The sequence below is a fragment of the Bombina bombina genome, chromosome 6 (genome assembly GCF_027579735.1).
Source record: "Bombina bombina isolate aBomBom1 chromosome 6, aBomBom1.pri, whole genome shotgun sequence".
In the NCBI taxonomy this organism is placed as follows: domain Eukaryota; kingdom Metazoa; phylum Chordata; class Amphibia; order Anura; family Bombinatoridae; genus Bombina; species Bombina bombina.
The window spans coordinates 1,048,968,021-1,048,988,590 of record NC_069504.1 but is presented as its reverse complement, the minus strand read 5'-3'; the positions used below and the strand labels follow the sequence as shown (position 1 = coordinate 1,048,988,590).

The 20,570-nt window shown below is 40.3% G+C and overlaps 1 protein-coding gene across 4 annotated transcripts in view; it reads left to right on the top strand.

The window, feature by feature from the left end:
* Nucleotides 1-20,570, top strand: part of KDM5A (lysine demethylase 5A) — a 389,966-nt gene that overhangs the window by 19,962 nt on the left and 349,434 nt on the right. For 3 of the 4 annotated variants that reach the window (XM_053718824.1, XM_053718825.1, XM_053718823.1), the window contains exons 2-8: nucleotides 1,972-2,049; nucleotides 8,747-8,869; nucleotides 9,545-9,715; nucleotides 10,619-10,750; nucleotides 10,940-11,045; nucleotides 19,924-20,012; nucleotides 20,150-20,308. In XM_053718824.1, the coding sequence (XP_053574799.1) occupies nucleotides 1,972-2,049; nucleotides 8,747-8,869; nucleotides 9,545-9,715; nucleotides 10,619-10,750; nucleotides 10,940-11,045; nucleotides 19,924-20,012; nucleotides 20,150-20,308 (858 nt within the window). The remainder of the gene's footprint in view (nucleotides 1-1,971; nucleotides 2,050-8,746; nucleotides 8,870-9,544; nucleotides 9,716-10,618; nucleotides 10,751-10,939; nucleotides 11,046-19,923; nucleotides 20,013-20,149; nucleotides 20,309-20,570) is intronic. The other variant, XM_053718826.1, reaches the window with a different exon arrangement.

Here is a 20,570-nt window from a genome sequence, read left to right as displayed (position 1 = left end):
TCGAGATTGGCTAGCTAGATGTGTTCAGCTAATTGCAATACTTCTCCTTCAGAAAGGATAACAAGATAATAAAGTAAATTTGATAATAGATGTAAATTGGAAAGTTGTGTAAAATTGTATGTTCTATCCAAATCATGAAAGAAAATTTTGGGGTTTCCTATCCTTTTAAGAAGCCCTAAAGGGCTGCATATAATTTTATGGCTATTAAACCTACAAATAAAGTTTCCTAGTGCCAGATGTACGTTAGTTTGCCAGGTACCCTTTGTCTAATGCTCTCCCCTCAAATTTTGGCCACCCAAAAGCACACATTTTTAAATTACCTTTTTCATGGGGCCACAAAAATTATGGTACATATATAATTAGTTTTGCTTTTTTTTCCAATGGCCACAAAAAAAACTAGTGCAGAGGGCTCCAATTGGCCATATCTCTGTTCTACTACATAGTATGTTGTGCATGTATCTTCATCTGTGCTTCTATTCACTAGTTCCTTAAAAAAATCTAGTTTGTAAGTTTTACTTGGCAGCTCCTGGTATTTATATATCAGCAGGAATGCACTTCCTGTCTGTCTTGCTTCTGAAAATTTACCTGGCTCTTGCAATTTTTTTCCTCAGCTTTGATTATGCAAATACTGTACTTAGTAAAAACTGGTAGTGCAGAATGTAAGTACACCAGACTCATTTGAGAATGCAAATTGCTTTTCTTAACATATTTATAAATAGTTGATGGATATTATACATGTATATGGAAGTGACGGAACAAGAACTGTAATTGATCCTTATGCCTTGTTAATCCTTTTTTTTTTTTTTTTTTTTTTTAAATGACACATTTCTTTTACTTTTCAGTTAGAGCAGTTAATCAGTAGCCAGCATACCATATACATATAGGAATATACATATAATTAGCTCCTGTGTGTAACAAAGTAATTTTACTTTGTCATGTATGTGGTTTGTGACAGAATCCAAATTAAATCCCAAATCAAACCAGCAATTAAACACAAATATCACATTTCCCTGTGATTAGCACCCAAAGGTTTATATCACTTCCCAGGAGTAGATTTCTACTCTTCATTAATAACTGGTTCTTAACCATATGTTATTTTTGCCTTGCTGTTCAAACATTTGTGATTCTGTGAATGGTTCACAAAATACATGACGCCCCATGGATTTCACTAATGCAGTGATTCTTACCCTGAGTGTCAGACCTTGGTTATCATAGCCTGCATCTGAAGGTGTGAAAAAATATATATGAAGATGGTAGAAAAATACAATTGCTTTTATAATTGAGCATAAACTCACGTAATCTTTACACTTTTATTTTAATTGTGTTTTGCATCTCCATCCATTCATCCTTAGGGCTCGATTTATCAAACTATGGCAAAAAGGGGCGTACATATGTGCCCCAGCTTGCCTCTGGCGGGCAGCAATCCGCTGGCAGTATTCAGCATTGCATGCGAGCGCTATTTTGTGCTTGCATGCAACACCGCACAGTCAGTTACATGCGGGCAGGAGCCGTCAATCTCCTCGGTCAGACGAGACCAGGGAGATTGAATTTCTCCACCCAAGAGGTCTGATGACCGCTGCTTGATAAATACTGACTGCAGGTTCCCGTGTGAGAACCTGCAGTTGTAGCGAGGCGAAGGGTTTGATAAATCGAGCCCTTTGTGTTTTTAATTTTTATGGAATGGTATCTTGCTAAAGGTGTTCTTGGGATATGCGGAAAATAGATTGGCTTGTTATATAAATTTCAATAGGGTATCAAGATTGCTCCATATTACATTCTAATGCAAAATACTAATAACTAAACATTTTACCCAAGCCTCAAAATCCCTTTAAAGCACATTGGCACCAAATTTGCTTTTGTATTTATCTACATTTTGAAGACACATTGCTGTTGGAAGAACATTACACAAGTGCAAACCCATTACAGTTTAGTTCTGGTAAAGTAACATGTCCCCCTCTTTCTTCCTTACAGGACTGGCAGCCACCGTTTGCCTGCGATGTGAAAAGTTTTACTTTTACTCCCCGCGTGCAGCGCCTAAATGAACTGGAGGTAAGACATGTTTTCTAATAAACTGACACATGCTTTTGTATTATCAGAATGATGATGATCAGTAATATGATCTGAGCTTGTGTGATAAACCATATAATAGAAAAGTTCAGGATAAATTCTGATATTATAATATTATTCACTCTTCTGCATTTGACTTACCGTATATAGACCCCTATTTTTATACAGCCAGCTATAAATATTAAATATTACATTTCTTCAGGATAAAAATATTTATTAACCTATTTATCATACTTCAAAGGGACATGGAACCCCATTTTTTCTTCTCATGATGCAGATTAGAACGTATAATTAAATACAAAAATCTTTCCACTTTACATCTATTTAGTTTGCTTCTTTGTCTTTGTATCCTTGTTAAAAAGCATACCTATATAGGCTCAAGAGCAGCAATGCATTACTTGGAGTTAACTGCTCATTGGTGGCTTCACATATATGCTTAGCCATTGTGATCATCTAGCTCCCAGTAGTGCATCCCCATTTAACATGGGATACCAAGAGAATGAAGCAAATTTGATGATTAAAAATTGTGTGTTCTATCTGAATCATGAAAGAAAAATTGAGTTTCATGCCCCTTTAATAATTACATGCAGTGTTCTTCACGTAACATTTTTTTCAGACAGTTTGGCATTATGAAGTAGCCTGGTGGGGCCAGTGTAATACTTTGCAATATTAGAACATTTTCTGATTTTTATAAATGTTACTTAAGTTTTTTTAGGGTAACAAAGGCACACATTAATTGCATAATTTAACATAAATTGATTTCATGTCATTTTGTGCAACAGATATTTTATAACATATTATACAAATTTAGCTTATTGGCCTGGGTGGTCAGTAAAATTAGCCAGGTGGTGTGCCCTTTAAATATGTTCTAGGAAGAACACTTGAATGGGTCTTTGAACTCCCACATTCCCATTCATGTGCCTGTACGTCTAAGATGATTGCTACATGTTTCTGAATGTTTTGCATTGGGTATCATATTTGCTACTAATGTAAAAGATCCCCTTCTTAAAGAATGATGCCCATAAATTTCCTTCTAAATTAGCGGTTCAGAGCACCTAGGAATATTCCTCTCCTTCAATATACCTAATCTCTGTTGATGGCTAGTTTTAGACCGCTCTGGTGCGGTTCATTTGGGCTAAGAGACATCGAGTGAGATGGGCGGGGCCTATTTTCGCGTCTCAGTTGCGCAGTTGTTTTTGTAGGCAAGCAGCAGGCTCCAACTCCGGTGGGCCCTTGTGATTGTTTTGGGCCAAATCAAAACTTTGACCTGGTTTTGCAGACCCCTGAGGACATGTAGGCGCCACATTTCTAATTATCCGTTTTTTTCTAATAATGGTTAAGTGTTCCTTTCCTTGTGGGGCAAACTTAGCTGCATAGTTAGGATGCTTATATCATAAAATTGAAACGATTTGATGTTTTAACGCAGTTTTGGAAAAATTGTATGCTTTTTTTCCTCTTAAAGGCGCAGTACCGTTTTTTCAGATTGTTATTTTTTCACTAAATAAAGTGGTTTCAAGCCTGTTTGTGGTCATTACTAGCTTGTTTAACATGTCTGACATTGGGGAAACCCAATGTTCCATGTGTTTAGAAGCCATTGTGGAACCCCCACTTAAAATGTGTCCCTCATGCCCCGAAAGGGCCTTAAATTGCAAAGAACATATTTTAGCTGATAAAAGTATGTCGCAGGATGATTCTCAGTCAGAAGAGAATCAGGTTATGCCATCTAATTCTCCCCAAGTGTCACAACCATTAATGCCCGCACAAGCGACGCCAAGTACTTCTAGTGCGTCTAATTCTTTCACCCTGCAAGATATGGCCGCAGTTATGTCTACTACCCTAACTGAGGTTTTATCTAAACTGCCTGGGTTGCAGGGGAAGCGCAGTAGGTCCGGTGTGAGAATAAATGCTGAGCCCTCTGATGCTTTATTAGCCATCTCCGATGTACCCTCACAATGTTTTGAGTTGGGGGTGAGGGAATTGCTGTCTGAGGGAGAGCTTTCTGATTCAGGAAAGATGTTCCCTCAAACAGACTCTGATATGACGGCTTTTACGTTTAAGCTAGAACACCTCCGCTTGTTGCTCAGGGAGGTTTTAGCGATTCTGGATGATTGTGACCCTATTGTAATCCCACCAGAGAAATTGTGTAAAATAAATAGATATCTAGAGGTTCCTGCTTACACTAATGTTTTTCCAGTCCCTAAGAGGATTTCGGACATTGTTACTAAGGAGTGGGATAGACCAGGTATTCCGTTCTCTCCCCCTCCTACTTTTAAGAAAATGTTTCCCATATCAGACACCATTCGGGATTCGTGGCAGACAGTCCCTAAGGTGGAGGGAGCTATTTCTACCCTGGCTAAACGTACAGCTATACCTATTGAGGACAGTTGGGCTTTCAAAGATCCTATGGATAAAAAATTAGAGGGTCTTCTAAAGAAAATATTTATTCATCAGGGTTTTCTTCTGCAACCTATAGCGTGCATTGTTCCTGTAACTACTGCAGCTGCTTTTTGGTTCGAGGCTCTAGAGGAGGCTCTTAAGGTTGAGACCCCATTAGATGATATTCTGGATAGAATTAGGGCTCTCAAGCTAGCTAATTCTTTCATTACAGATGCCGCTTTTCAACTGGCTAAATTAGCGGCAAAGAATTCAGGTTTTGCCATTTTAGCGCATAGAGCGTTATGGCTTAAGTCCTGGTCTGCTGATGTGTCATCAAAATCTAAGCTTTTAGTTATTCCTTTCAAGGGTAAGACCCTATTCGGGCCTGAACTGAAAGAGATCATTTCGGACATCACTGGAGGAAAAGGCCATGCTCTTCCTCAGGATAAGACAAATAAGATGAGGACCAAACAAAATAATTTTCTTTCCTTTCAAAACTTCAAAGGTGGTCCCCCTACCTCCTCCCCTACCGCAAAGCAGGAGGGGAATTTTGCTCAATCCAAGTCAGTCTGGAAACCTAACCAGACCTGGAATAAAGGTAAACAGACCAAGAAGCCTGCTGCTGCCACCAAGACGACATAAAGGGGCAGCCCCCGATCCGGGACCGGATCTAGTAGGGGGCAGACTTTCTCTCTTTGCTCAGGCTTGGGCAAGAGACGTTCAGGACTCCTGGGCTTTAGAAATTGTGACCCAGGGGTATCTTCTAGACTTCATAGATTCTCCTCCAAGGGGGAGATTTCATCTTTCACGGTTGTCTGTAAACCAGACAAAAAGAGAGGCGTTCTTACGCTGTGTTGAAGACCTATATACTATGGGGGTAATCTGCCCAGTTCCAAAAGCAGAACAGGGGCAGAGGTTTTACTCCAATCTGTTCGTGGTTCCCAAAAAAGAGAGGGAACCTTCAGACCGATTTTAGATCTCAAGATCTTAAACAAATTTCTCAGAGTCCCATCCTTCAAGATGGAGACCATTCAGACTATTTTACCAATGATCCAGGAGGGTCAATATATGACCACCGTGGATTTGAAGTATCTTCACATTCCTATCCACAAAGATCATCACCAATTCCTCAGGTTCGCCTTCCTGGACAAGCATTACCAGTTTGTGGCTCTTCCCTTCGGGTTGGCCACAGCTCCCAGAATTTTCACAAAGGTGCTAGGGTCCCTTATGGCAGTTCTAAGGCCGCGGGGCATAGCAGTGGCGCCTTATCTGGACGATATCTTAATTCAGGCGTCAACTTACCAACTAGCCAAATCTCACACGGACATTGTGTTGGCTTTTCTAAGATCTCACGGGTGGAAGGTAAACGTAAAAAAGAGTTCACTTATCCCTCTCACAAGAGTTCCATTTCTAGGAACTCTGATAGACTCGGTAGACATGAAAATTTTTCTGACGATGATCAGAAAATCAAAGATCTTAACCACCTGCCGAGCACTTCATACCATTTCTCAACCGTCAGTGCTCAGTGTATGGAGGTAATTGGACTAATGGTAGTGGCAATGGACATAGTTCCGTTTGAGCATGCATAGTTGCAGTGGTCCGAGATGCAAGCGAGCAAACAGTGGAATGGGGATTATGCAAATTTATCTCCTCAGATAAATCTGGATCAAGAGACTCTCTCTTCTTTGGTGGTTGTCACAGGATCATCTGTCCCAGGGAATGTGTTTCTGCAGGCCAGCATGGGTCATAGTGATGATGGACGCCAGCCTATTGGGCTGGGGTGCAGTCTTGAATTCCCTGAAGGCACAGGGTGTGTGGACTCAGGAGGAGGCTCTCCTTCCAATAAATATTCTAGAACTGAGAGCAATATTCAACGCGCTTCAGGCGTGGCCTCAGCTGGCTTCTGCCAGATTCATAAGATTCCAGTCGGACAATATCACGACTGTAGCATATATCAGTCATCAGGGGGGAACAAAGATGATAGAGGTTTCCAAAATAATTCGATGGGCAGAGACTCACTCTTGCCATCTATCAGCAATCTATATCCCAGGAGTGGAGAACTGGGAAGCGGATTTTCTAAGTCGTCAGACTTTTCATTCGGGGGAGTGGGAACTCCATCCGGAGGTGTTTGCACAATTGATCCGTCAATGGGGCACACCAGAATTGGATCTGATGGCATCTCGTCAGAATGCAAAACTTCCTTGTTGCGGGTCCAGATGCTCTAGCAGTACCTTGGTCGTTCAACCTGGCTTGTGTGTTCCCAACATTTCCTCTCTTTCCTCGTCTGCCAGAATCAAACAGGAGAGGGCTTTGGTGATTTTGATAGCACCTGCGTGGCCACGCAGGACTTGGTATGCAGACCTGGTGGAAATGTCATCTCTACCACCGTGGACACTGCCTCTGAGACAGGACCTTCTCATTCAAGGTCCGTTCCAGCATCCAAATCTAGTTTCTCTGCGGCTGACTGCCTGGAAATTGAACGCTTAATTTTATGTAAGCGGGGATTCTCTGAGTCGGTCAAAGATACCTTGATTCAGGCTCGAAAGCCTGTCACTAGGAACATTTACCATAAGATATGGCGTAAATATCTTTATTGGTGTGAATCCAAAGGCTACTCATGGAGTAAGATCAGGATTCCTAGGATTTTGTCCTTTCCCCAAGAAGTATTGGAGAAAGGGTTACCAGCTAGTTCCTTAAAGGGACAGATATCTGCTTTGTCAATTTTACTGCACAAACGTCTGGCAGATGTTCCAGACGTTCAGTCGTTTTGTCAGGCTTTGGTTAGAATTAAGCCTGTGTTTATACCTGTTGCTCCACCATGGAGTTTGAATTTAGTTCTTAAAGTTCTTAAAGTTCTTCAAGGGGTTCCATTTGAACTTATGCATTCCATAGATATTAAGCTTCTATCTTGGAAAGTTCTGTTTTTAGTTGCTATCTCTTCGGCTCGAAGAGTTTCTGAACTATCTGCATTGCAATGCGACTCGCCTTATCTTGTTTTCCATTCTGGAAGGTGGTTTTTTGCGTACCAAACCTGGATTCCTTCCTAAGGTGGTTACTAATAAGAATATTAATCAGGAAATTGTTGTTCCTTCCCTGTGTCCTAATCCTTCCTCTAAGAAGGAGCGTCTGCTGCACAACTTGGACGTGGTTCGTGCTTTGAAGTTTTACTTGCAAGCGACCAAAGATTTCCGTCAAACATCTTCTCTGTTTGTCTATTCTGGAAAACGTAGAGGTCAAAAAGCTACGGCTACCTTTCTTTCTTTTGGCTGAAAAGCATCATCCATTTGGCATACAAGACTGCTGGACGGCAGCCTCCTGAAAGAATTACAGCTCACTCTACTAGAGCGGTGGCTTCCACATGGGCTTTTAAAAATGATGCTTCTGTTGAACAGATTTGTAAGGCTGCGACTTGGTCTTCACTTCATACCTTTTCCAAATCTTTCAAATTTGATACTTTTGCTTCTTCGGAGGCTATTTTTGGGAGAAAAGTTCTTCAAGCAGTGGTGCCTTATGTTTAGGCATCTGTCTTGTCCCTCCCGTTCATCCGTGTCCTGTAGCTTTGGTTATGTATCCCACAAGTAAAGGATGTATCTTATAGAAGAAAAGTAAATTTATGCTTACCTGATAAATTGATTTCTTCTATGATACGACGAGTCCACGGCCCGCCCTTTCAATTTAAGACAGATTATATTTTTTAGATTTTAAACTTCAGTTACCTCTGCACCTTTAGTTTCTCCTTTTTCTTCCTGTACCTTCGGTCGAATGACTAGGGGGTGGGGTCAAGGGAGGAGCTATATAGACAGTTCTGCTGTGGTGCTCTTTGCCACTTCCTGTTAGCAGGAGGATAATATCCCACAAGTAAAGGATGAATTCGTGGACTTGTCGTATCATAGAAGAAATCAATTTATAAGGTAAGCATAAATTTACTTTTTTCTCCTGATAAAATAAATGTAGAGCCTCTATATGTAATGATGTCATCATTGTAAAACACAGTTTATATACAACTATATAGTTTCATATGTAACTGCAATTGAGACTGTTATTACTTTTTAATAGGACATTGAAGGTTGTAAAGTGAGGTCTTGTTGGATATTTTGTCTTTGAATATATTTCAAAATATAGCTGTTCATATATAAGATGCCTTGTTAAAACTATTACAGTAAAGGGTGCCAGATTGTATGTATTTACATACATTATTTCTATGTTTGTTTATGCAATACAAACATGTAGAACAAAGCCCTGTATTTGCCTTGTGTGCTTTTTATAGCGTTATTCATTTTTTTATTTTTTTTTTGCTATTCAGGCAATGACTAGAGTAAAACTGGACTTTCTGGATCAGTTGGCAAAGTTCTGGGAGCTCCAAGGTTCCACTCTTAGGATTCCAGTGGTAGATCGCAAGCTTTTGGATGTATATGCCCTGAGTAAGGTAAGTATGCAATGAGCAGGGTAGGATTATACATAGAAAATGCTTTGCAAATCCCATGAGTGTTTAGTTTAAGCTTCTAGTTTGAATGTTTCTATGCAACGTCATTAAAGGGATACTAAACCCAAATGTTTTCTTTCAGGATTCAGATAGAGCAGCAACTTTCTAATTTACTCCTATTATCAATTTTTCTTCGTACTCTTGAAAGCAGGAATCTAAGCTATGGAGCCTGCCCATTTTTTGTTCAGCACCTGGATAGCGCTTGCTGATTGGTGGCTAAATGTACCGCCAATCAGCAAGCGCTACCCAGGGTGCTGAACCAAAAATGGGCCGACTCCTTAGCTTAAATTCCTGCTTTTTCAAATAAAGATAGCAAGAGAACGAAAAAAAAAATGATAATAGGAGTAAATTAGAAAGTTGGTTAAAATTGCATGCTCTATCTGAATCATGAAAGAAAAAATTTGGATTTGGTATCCCTTTAACAAATCTTCCATGAGGTGAAGACCAGAGGTAGCCAGGCTATGTGGTGGGTGGGGCATTTATAGAACCTACAGTGTATGTTTTTGGGGCATGACTGAGCTTGGAAAGAAGCAGACCAGACTTTTTACGTTTTTTTTTAAAAAAAATTATGTTGTAGTTCTCAAACTCATGTAGACAAATTCCTTTGTCTTTCTTTAGGTTGTATCCAGTGAAGGAGGTTTTGAGGTTGTCACAAAAGAAAAGAAGTGGTCGAAAGTTGGTACCCGCCTTGGTTATATGCCAGGAAAGGGCACAGGGTCACTACTGAAGACTCACTTTGATCGCATCCTTTACCCTTATGAGCTTTTCCAGTCTGGTATCAGCCTCATGGTGAGAAGACGACAAATGATCTAGTAGATATAATAGAAAATTCCATTACAATATACTTTTGTGGATTTCAGATCCATGTTTTACTTGATGTTGTTTTCATATTAATCTTTCAGGTGGTAGTAATTGGAGATATTAAAACTGTTTATTAGATATGTGCATTTAGAGGTTTTGGATTCCTTAGAATGTTGAAGAAGGTTGCTACTCATGGCCTTTGCCTCTTATAAGAGTTCAAAACAAGAACATCTGTGCAAATCTAGATCTTTGTGTTTTTGCACTTCCACAAGAAGAAATCTGGCTACAAAAAGAGCTGTATGCCATGAGCGGCCGCCTTCTTCTGGATTCAGAGGCACCCGAAACCTCAGAAAGTACGTAAACTGTTTATTAATGTACAGCCTTGAATTTTACACACTTCAACATGACTGTTCCCCTTCAGAAACACGGTACAACTTTCTAAGGATGATAAAGAATCATTTCAACATTGTACTACTTTTTAAAGTTTATAAAGAATAATTTTCAATGCTATATTACATTGAACATTTCAACCCTATTATCAAAAAGACCTTGCTTTTTGCTCTTATGACGCTTTCTGATATGGCTGTTATATAAACAGATCATTTTGACTTTAATTTCCCTACAGCTATATTACAGATAATATACAGCACAAGTCAGAAGTTTTGTGTAAGAATAAGTGGCGCAAAAAAACAAGAAAATTATGTTTGCTGGATAATAGTTTTTTGATGCTATTTGTTAGTCCCCTCACTAGTAATTTGTTAATATAAACAAATTCCACCTACAGGGCCACAGGAAAGACTCTGGTTGCCAATAGAGCCACAAGATAATGGCAGAGGTTACCAGTGGTTGCATCATTTAACAGTAATATTCTTCCCCTCTGTGACCTCTCAGGGCATCCAGAAGCCGAACTTGAAAGTTGAGGAAAAGGTGGAAGTTACTGAGCCATGTGAGATCCCTAGAGATTCTGTAGAGAGGGAGAGGACAAATACTCCTCTGAAGCGGTCCCGCCGTATCAAGTCTGAGGTGCTAGTACGACCAATCTAAATTCTAGCCATTTGTGTGATGCTGTACTTGTATGCATGCGTTCACGTGTAGATAATGTATGCTGCTTTATGTAAGTTGTGTGTTTGTGTATGTGCTCGTGACACAGAAACATACACGTGAACACATTATATCTCTACCAGACATCCTCAAGAACTTTCTGTTTCTTAGCCGGAAGCTTTGGAAATCAAGAAGACCCCCGATGTGAAGAAACTGCATGTGTTTGGATCAGCGCATAAGATTATTGGCATTGTTGACAGTGTTAAAGACAGAGCTGGTGAGGACATGTTAAAAAAAACAACAACAAAAACTTGTATATTTCCTTGTGATTTAAATAGTTTATATTAAGTATCCTAAGGAAAATATGTCTGATGGCTATATATTCTGAAATCTATTTATATATACTATGAAAATAATGACAAAATGAACTTGAATGCTGGAGTTAAAATTCTCTTTCAAAGGACTTTCTCTTTCTGAACTTAACCCCTCCAGTGGGATTTATTTTTGTGTGCACAATGACATCACTTGATTTCACTGATGTCGTCATCAGATCACACTTGATCTTTGTAAAATAAAGAAACAAATATAAATACCCATTGTTTTAAAAGTTTATTTGTGATGCCTGAAGTATTGTTTTGATTACGTGTCATGTAATGTTGCTTTATGTTAAAGCTGATGACATGTATGATGCCATTGATGATATAATGTATGATGTTATTAGCATCCTTGTCCAGTGGTGTCACAAAAATCTCCCAGGTGGTGTTGGGGAACATGGAGCCCAAAATTTTTCTTTCATGATTCAGTGTACAATTTCAAACATCTTTCCAGTTTACCTCTACTATAAAAACTGCTTCATTCTTTTGGTATCCTTTGTTGAAGGAGCAAAAATGCACTACTCAGAGAGATAGCTGAACTCTAGTGAGCCACTGAAAATAGACATGTGCAGCCACTAATCACCAGCTAGCTCCCAGTGCATTGCTGCTTTTGAGCCTACCTAAGTATGCTTTTCAACAAAGGATGACCAGATAAAAATAATAGAATAGTAAATGTAATATAATTGTAATTGGTTATATTATAGACATTTAGAAGTAAGTTAAAAGAGCATTAACATTGCATGCTCTGTCTGTATCACGAAAGTTTAATTTTGACTTTCATGTCCAGTTAAACTATTTCTGCACAACTGTGCATATGTAAGAAAATAACATTAAAGAGGGAGGTGTAAAATGCAGGAAGACCAGATATAGTATAGCACATTAAAGGAATATAAATGTGCAAAAAGAAAATACTTTAATATTTTATAGCATTTTATTATCACACTATTGCTTGCATATAACTGTTTATTAACCCCTGCAAAATAATTAAACACATAGTTAAAGTCGGCTCCAGAGCAGCAATTTGCTCCTGGGAGCTAATACATCTAGTGAGCCAATAACAAGAGACATATGCATGTAACCACCAATCACCAGATAGCTTCCAGTAGTGTAAAGTATTTACTTATTCTTTTCAAATGATACTAAGTGAACAAAGCAAATTTGATAATGGAAGTGAATTTAGGACATTAAACTGCTGGGTACAACTTCGTTAGTATTGTTACTACTCACCATCCTGCTGTGCCTGCAGCTCTTTTTAAAGCCATTTACTAATTTTAATCTAATAAAGTAGGTAGTTCGAAAGCTCTTTATATTGGCTACCGCCATCTTGTAGCGTGCATATTGTTGTGATACCAGCAGTGAGCTTTCACAGATCATTGTTACTTTTTGAAAGCTGTACCTTGCACTTTGGTTTCACATTCACAACAGAAATCAGATGCTTTACATATTTGCAGGTTTTTGTACACAGTTTAAAAGTTACATAAGAAATATAAAAAAAAAACCCTCGGGAATAATATAAACTAGAACGCAGCCACTACAAAACAAACAGCTCCTACTCTGTATTCTACACTTTTTAAACTAAAGTCACAATAACGCTTGTCAAGAAGACAATAATATCACTGATCTGTGAGTGCGCACTGATTCTGTCACAGGCTTTGATAAAACTCTAACTCCAAGATGGCGGCACCCAGTGTTAAGATGCAGAACTTCACTAACCAGCAGTTGTAAAGGGATAACATAAGAGAGCAGCTTTAAAGAGAGCTCCAGGCACAAAAGGAGAAAAATATGAGGAGTAGTAGCCATGCAACTGTAGTTGTGCCCAGCAGTTTAATGTCCCTTTAAAATTGTCTTAAAATGACATGCTCTGTCTGAATCATGCAGGTTTAATTTGGAGTTTCCTATCCTGTTAAAGGACCATTAAAGGGATAGTCTAGTCAAAATTAAACTTTCCTGATTCAGATAGAGCATGCAATTTACTTCAATAAGGCAGAGAGTCTCCACGACTTCATTCCTTACTGTTGGGAAATACAACACCTGGCCACCAGGAGGAGGCAAAGACACCCCAGCCAAAGGCTTAAAGGGACAGTTCACCCAAAAACTTTCTCCCCTTTAAATTATTCCCAATGATCCTTTTTACCTGCTAGAGTGTATTAAATTGGTTGCAAGTAGCTCCTTTACTCATAATTCAGCATTTGAAATAGCTGATTTAGCTTGTGGTTTCCCATTCTATACTGAAAGTTTTGATACTGGCGTATATGCTATTGACAAGCCTAAGTAAACACAGCCAGCAGAAGAGATTAAACCCTCAGTGGGGGCATGATAGTTAAGTAATAAAATGATAATTTTCCATTGTTCTCTCTATGTATTGAGCTTTGGTGTTCCAGACAAATATAAGATAAGGAAGCAAGTCTGTGAACATGAAAGTGATAACATAATGAGATCTGATATTACCTGAAGCTCAACCCATTGTAATAGGCTGTGGTTTCAAAGCACAAAACCAGCTACTTCAGATACACAAATAAACCCGAAAATGCAATTTCTCAAATATTTTATACTCTGCAGTTGGTATAACAAGTCATTTAAAATACATTTATGGAAAAACAATTTTACATTGTACTGTCTCTTTAAATATTACTCCCACTTGCACTATCCCCCAGTCATTCTTTGCATTTTGTCACAATTTGAGGTGGCAGAAGATTTGGATAGTCCTGTATGGGTATGTTCCCTTCAAGAAAGGACTGGAGTTTTAAGTAATCATGTCAACCTCTCAGTGAGAGTATTGATACAAGTTAGAGTCTCTGGAGATGCAGGGAAAGTTTTTCTGCGAACCCATCTAGATTAACAGTCCAGACTAACAGCTCCTTAACAATCAGTGTTGACGAGTTTCACTGCTTGCTGTTACACACTCAAGTCCATGTCAGAAGCGTCGCTGCAAGACTGTCACACTTGAGAGGCTGTGCCTGTTCCACAGCATGGATCCTGGAGGGTAAGACCGTTTTTACATATACACTTTTTCTATACAGGGTCACAGTGTGGCTCCTTTATGCCTCGATAGGATCAAGGGTTAATATCTCCTTCAGGGAGATTATTTGAACAGCTTGGGGTAATTTATAACTGCTTTAATGTGTTCGTTTTTGGACTCATAGACTCTGTGCTTTTGGCTTGGAACAAACAGGTTTCACTTTCGTCTTTGAGTGACGCGCAGCTCATAATAGCTTAGCGCCTTTTTCATAGCAGGGGAAGTCCTGTCCTACGCACTACGTGACCGGGTGCAGTCTTTTCCTTTCAATCCTGCTGTGGACATCACTCCTAAGAGCATTTTCACTGCTAGCTGTCTGGGTCTTAGAGGTGGTGAGTGCCCCAGCCATTGGGATTATAAAGGTGCCGTTGTTTTAATAAAAGCGTTTACTTTTTGTCTGTCCTTCTGTGAATATATCTTAGCTATGGAGGACTCTGATACTACATTAGAAGGTTCTGCTCCTTCTGTACTGATAAATAATTCCTGTTTATATTGTGAGGAGGCCGTGGTTTGCCCGCCTGCTCAATTTTGTTCCGTTTGCCTAAGCACTGTTCTAAATTCTAAGAAGACAATCCTGCTAATACTAATAGCGCTATTAGCCCCTCTGAGCCGTCTACCTCTCAGGAATCTGTGTCCCGAGAGATTACTACCCTTTCTACACTACCCGCTCCACATGCAGTTCCCTGCGGCTTAACTAATCCTCCATCTGGAGGGGGCCTTTTTCCGGCTGACTTTACCGCACAGTTACAATCGGCGGTGTCTGCGGTCCTGGGTGCCTTATCTCGCTCTAGCAAACGTAAGAGAAAGGTTAAACATATTTCTCCTGACCTAGATTCATCTAAATATTTGTCGGATCTAGCTACTATGTCCCAGCTATCTGAGGATGAGTTAACCTCTGTAGCTTCAGAGGGTGAACTTTCTGAGTCGGAGACTTCGGTTTCTAAACCTCCTTTAGCGGAGGAACCCTCTTTTAGATTTAAAATTGAGCATCTGCGTTTTTTATTAAAGGAGGTTCTGTCTACGCTAGAGGTTCCAGAGGCTACACTACCTGAGGAACCTAAGATCCCTAAATTAGACAGGGTTTATGAAGACAGGAAGGTCTCTCTCTCCTGTGCCAGTTAAGATGGTGAACATTATTAGTAATGAATGGGAAAGAATAGGAACTTCTTTTTTCCCCTTAGTCTACTTTCTAAAAATTATTCCTGGTCTCTGACTCTTAGATTTGTGGGGTTCCATTCCTAAGGTGGATGGCGCTATTTCTACGCTGGCTAAGCATACTACTATATCCCTCTGGAGGATAGTTCTTCTTTTAGAGAGCATATGGATAAGAAAATTGAAACCTTTATGAGGAAAATGTTTCCACATACAGGGTTTTTATTTCAACCGGCGTCAGCTGCAGCCGCGGTTGCTGGAGCAGCTACCTACTGGTGCGACACTCTGTCGCAGCTCATTGAGGGGAAGACTCCCCTCGAGGATATTCAGGAGAGAATTAAGGCTACTGAGAATTGCTAACTCCTTCATCTGTGACGCAAATATGCTGATTTATTTGCCTAAATGAAAAAGCCTATGGTTGAAGTCTAGGTCTGCGGATATGACTTCTAAATGCAGACTCCTTTCTCTTCCTTTCAAGGTGAGGATTGTATTCGGTCCAGGGCTGGACGCCATTATTTCTATGGTTACCGGAGGGAAAGGTGCCTTCCTACTGCAGGATAAGAAAAATAGGCCTAAGGGACTGCAATTGTCTAATTTTCGTTGCTTTCGTTTTGACAAATCACGACGACGGCAATCCTCATCCAAGTCCGAGCAGCCCAAGAGAACTTGGAAGCCGACTCAGTCCTGGAATAAGTCCAAACAGACTAAGAAGCCTGCAGAGAACAAATTGGCATGAAGGGGCGGCCCCCGATCTGAAATCGGATCGAGTAGGGGCAGACTGTCTCTTTTTTCAGACACTTGGTTCCAGGATGTACAAGATCCATGGGTCCTGGATGTTGTATCGCAAGGATACAGGATAGGATTCAAGTCCCATCCGCCATGGGGCAGATTCCCTCTCTCCAGTCTGTCTACAAGACCAGAAAAAAGGGTTGCCTTCTTAAGTTGCGTACGGGATCTCTCCTCTCTAGGAGTAATTGACCCGGTACCTACAGCAGAAAGAGGTTTGGGGTTTTATTCAAACCTTTTCGTGGTTCCAAAAAACGAAGGAACTTTTCGTCCAATTCTGGACTTAAAGTGCCTAAAAAAGTTTCTGAGTGTTCCCTTTTTCAAGATCGAGACAACACATTCAATACTTCCTCTGGTTCAAGAAGGACAGTTTATGACCACCATAGACTTAAAGGATGCATACCTTCACGTTCCGATACACAGGGAACATTTTCAGTTCCTGAGGTTTGTCTTTCTGGACAAGCACTTCCAGTTCATAGCGCTTCCGTTTGGCCTAGTTACTGCTCCAAGGATATTTTCAAAGGTTATGGGGGCTCTTCTAGCCATTGCCAAAACACAAGGTATTGCAGAAACGTCTTACCTGGACGATATCTTGGTGCAGGCACCATCTTTTTGTCTAGCGGAAGACAAAAAGTCTCTTGTCTCTTCTCAGTCTTCTTTGATCACATGGATGGAAGATAAACTTGGAAAAGAGTTCTCTTACTCCAAGTACAAGGGTGAATTTCCTGGGGACAATAATAAATTCCATAACCATAAGAATATTCCTCACGGATCAGAGACGTGGAAAGCTAACTACTGCATGTCTTGCCCTCCAGGCCTCCTTGAGACCCTCAGTGGCTCATTGTATGGAGGTGATTGGACTCATGGTGTCCTGTATGGACATTATTCCTTTTGTCAGATTCCATCTGAGACTCTTACAACATTGCATGCTGAGACAATGGATCAGCGACCGTTCAGATCTGTCTCAACAGATTGTGCTGGAAAACCTGTAGAGAAAATCGTTCTCTTGGTGGCTTTGTCTAGATCATCTGTCCCAAAGCACGTGCCTCTTTTTAGACCGTCCTGTGAGATTGTGACTACGGACACAAGCCTTTCCAGCTGGGGAGCCATTGGAGGTGCCAAGAAGGCACAAGGGCTGTGGACTCAGGAGGAGCCCTCCCTTCCGATCAATATATTGGAACTACGGGCAATCTTCAGTGCCTTGGTTCGTCATAGTTTATGAGATTCCAATCAGACAATATAATCTCGTTTGCCTATATCAACCATCAGGGGGGAACGAGAAGTTAATTGGCGATGAGAGAAGTATCTTAGATACTAGAGTGGGCGGAGCCCACATATGTACGCTGTCAGCGATTCACATTCCGGGTGTGGACAACTGGGAAGCAGACTTCCTCAGCAGGCAATCTTTTCACCCAGGGGAATGTGTCTCCACCCCGAGATGTTTGCAGTGATATACAGCAAGTGGGAGACACCAGAGATTGATCTCATGGCATCCCGCTTCAATACCAAGCTACCCAGGTACGGGTCGAGGGATCCTCAGGCGGAATTGATAGATGCCCTATTAGTATCATAGAGGTTCAGACTCATATCTTTTTCCTCCATTACCGCTTCTCCCTCGTGTAGTGGTTCTTATCAAGCAGGAGCGAGCATCTGATTCTGATTGCTCCATCGTGGCCGCGAAGGACGTGGTTTGCGGATCTGGTGGGGATGTCCTCATCTCCTCAGTGGAGGTTACCTTGTCGCAGAGATCTGCTGATACAGGGTCCCTTTGTTCATCAAAATCTATTTTCTCTGAGGCTGAATGCGTGGGGATTGAATTCTTAGTCGTAGCCAAGAGAGGGTTCTCTGAGAGTGTTATCGACACTCTGGTTCAAGCTCGTAAGCCAGTTACTCGTCGTACCTACCATAAAGTGTGGCGGACTTGTACTGGTGTGTAGAGTGTGGTTTTTTTCTGGCATAAGGTTATGGTTGCCAGAATTGTATCTTTTCTCCAGGAGGGACTGGAGAAGGTTCTATCTTCTAGTTCCCTGAAGGGACAGATATCGGTACTGTCGGTGTTACTGAACTAGAGATTGGCTAATCTTCTGGATGTGCAGTCCTTTGTTAAGGCTCTGACTAGGATCAGATCTGTGTTTAGATCTGGGACTCCACCTTGGAGCCTAAATCTTGTTCTTAGTGTTTTGCAGCAGGCTCCGTTTGAGCATATGCATACTGTTGACATAAAATTGTTATCTTGGAAGGTTCTTTTTTTGCTAGCTATGGCCTCTGTGCGCAGAGTTTGAGATTTGTGCTTTGCAATATGACTCCCCTTATCTTGTTTTCCATGCTGATAATGTGGTTTTACGTACTAAGTTAGGGTTCTTCCCTAAGGTGGTGTCGGATCGTAACATTAATCAAGACATTGTTGTTCCTTCCTTGTGTCCTAATCCTCCTTCAGCGAAAGAACGTTTGCTTCACAATCTAGATGTGGTTCGTGCCTTGAAGTTCTATCTTTAGGCTACTAAGGATTTCAGGCAATCTTCCTCTTTGTCATCTATTCGGGGAAGCGTAAGGGGCAGAAGGCTACTACGACTTCCCTATCTTTCTGGTTGAGGAGTGTCATCTGCTTAGCTTATGAGACAGTGGGGCGACAGCCTCCTGAGAGGATAACGGCTCATTCCACTTGAGCAGTGGCTTCCTCCTGGGCTTTTAAGAACGTAGCCTCTATAGATCAGATATGTAAGGCGGCTACCTGGTCCTCCTTACACACTTTTTCAAAATTTTAAAAGTTTGATGTGTTTGCTTCGGCTGAAGCAGCTTTCGGGAGTTTTTGCAGGCTGTGGTGCCCTCAGAATAGGGTCTGCCTCTTTTTTTTTTTTTTTTTTTTTTGTTCCCTCCCGTTATTCATTCAGTGTCCTCTGGAGCTTGGGTATAGTTTTTCCAACAGTAAGGAATGAAGATCTGTGCTCTGCCTGCCTTATGGAAGGAAAACATAATTTTTGCTTACCAGATAAATTCCTTTCCTTCCTGGCAAGGAGAGTCCACAACCCCACCCGTATTTTATTTTTGTTTGTTTAATATTATTTCTTCTGGCACCTTTTTATACCCTGATGTTTCTCCTATTTTTCCTTGTTCCCTCTGCAGAATGACTGTGGGATAGGGGAAGTGGGAGGGATATTTAAGCCTTTGGCTGGGGTGTCTTTGCCTCCTCCTGGTGGCCAGGTGTTGTATTTCCCAACAGTTAGGAATGAAGTCGTGGACTCTCCCTGCCAGGAAGGAAAGGAATTTATCTGGTAAGCATAAATTATGTTTTTAAGCAACTTTCTAATTTACGCCCATTATCAATTTTTCTTTGTTTATTTGAAAAAGTAAGAATGTAAGTTTAGGAGCTCTGTCTGAATCTATCTGAATCAGGATTTTTTTTTAATTTTGACTAGACTATCCCTTTAAATACATTGGAACTGCATAATCAACAAATACTGCATCATTTATTATTATTATTATTATTATTATTATTATTATTATTATTATGATGTATCACTCTGAATTTCTAATGAGCAGTAGATTGTTTTCTGAGAAATTTAACATTTACTCTTTCCCTGCCCCTATACTATGTGACAGCCTTCTGCGAATCAAAGACTCCTTTATGTATACGCTGTGAACACTTGCATGTGCTCAGTAGGAGCTGGTGTCTCAGAAAGTATGCATATAAAAAGACTGCACAAAAATTAAATAATTAAAAGATTGGCAAAATTATAATTTCCTGTTTAGTGATTTTGGTTTAGTTTTCAACATACATGTATTCTTTATTCTGTAAGATTTTTATGCGATTTCTGATGTTATTTCAGATGAACTTTGCAAGAAAAGAAAGAACTCCAAGCTGGAAGCATTTGGCATGCAGATGAGGCAGCGGAAGGGAGCACTTTGTGTCAATTTTGTAAGTATCTTTGAGCTACATGACTTACCGAAATGGATTTAAGTAATCATTGTTATATTCATACTCTCTGTTATGTTGGTATCAACTTGCTAAGATGTTGTCCTGTTTTGGTAAATTTGAGTATGATTTTACCTCAGGTTGACCTGTACATATGCCTGTTCTGTGGTCGTGGTGACTGCGAAGAAAAGTTACTGCTTTGTGATGGCTGTGACGATAGCTACCACACATTCTGTCTCATCCCACCTCTCCCAGAGGTACCGAAAGGAGACTGGAGGTGTCCCAAGTGTATAGCTGAGGTAACCACTGTGCTGTCTGGCCTGATCCATACTTGTACTTTAACATTAATAGTTTATTATTATGTTGTAATAACAATAATAAGATCATATTGCATATACTTTAAGTATATCCAGTAACCAGCTTCATAATTCTATTAGCCAAAGTGTTACTTAAATAATTCAAAAAGTTAAGAGCTACAATAAAATTCTATGAAATGGCATTCTCTTTTCGGCCTTAATCACCTGCAACCTTAGGGGACAGTTGACCCCTCGTTTAAAAGAT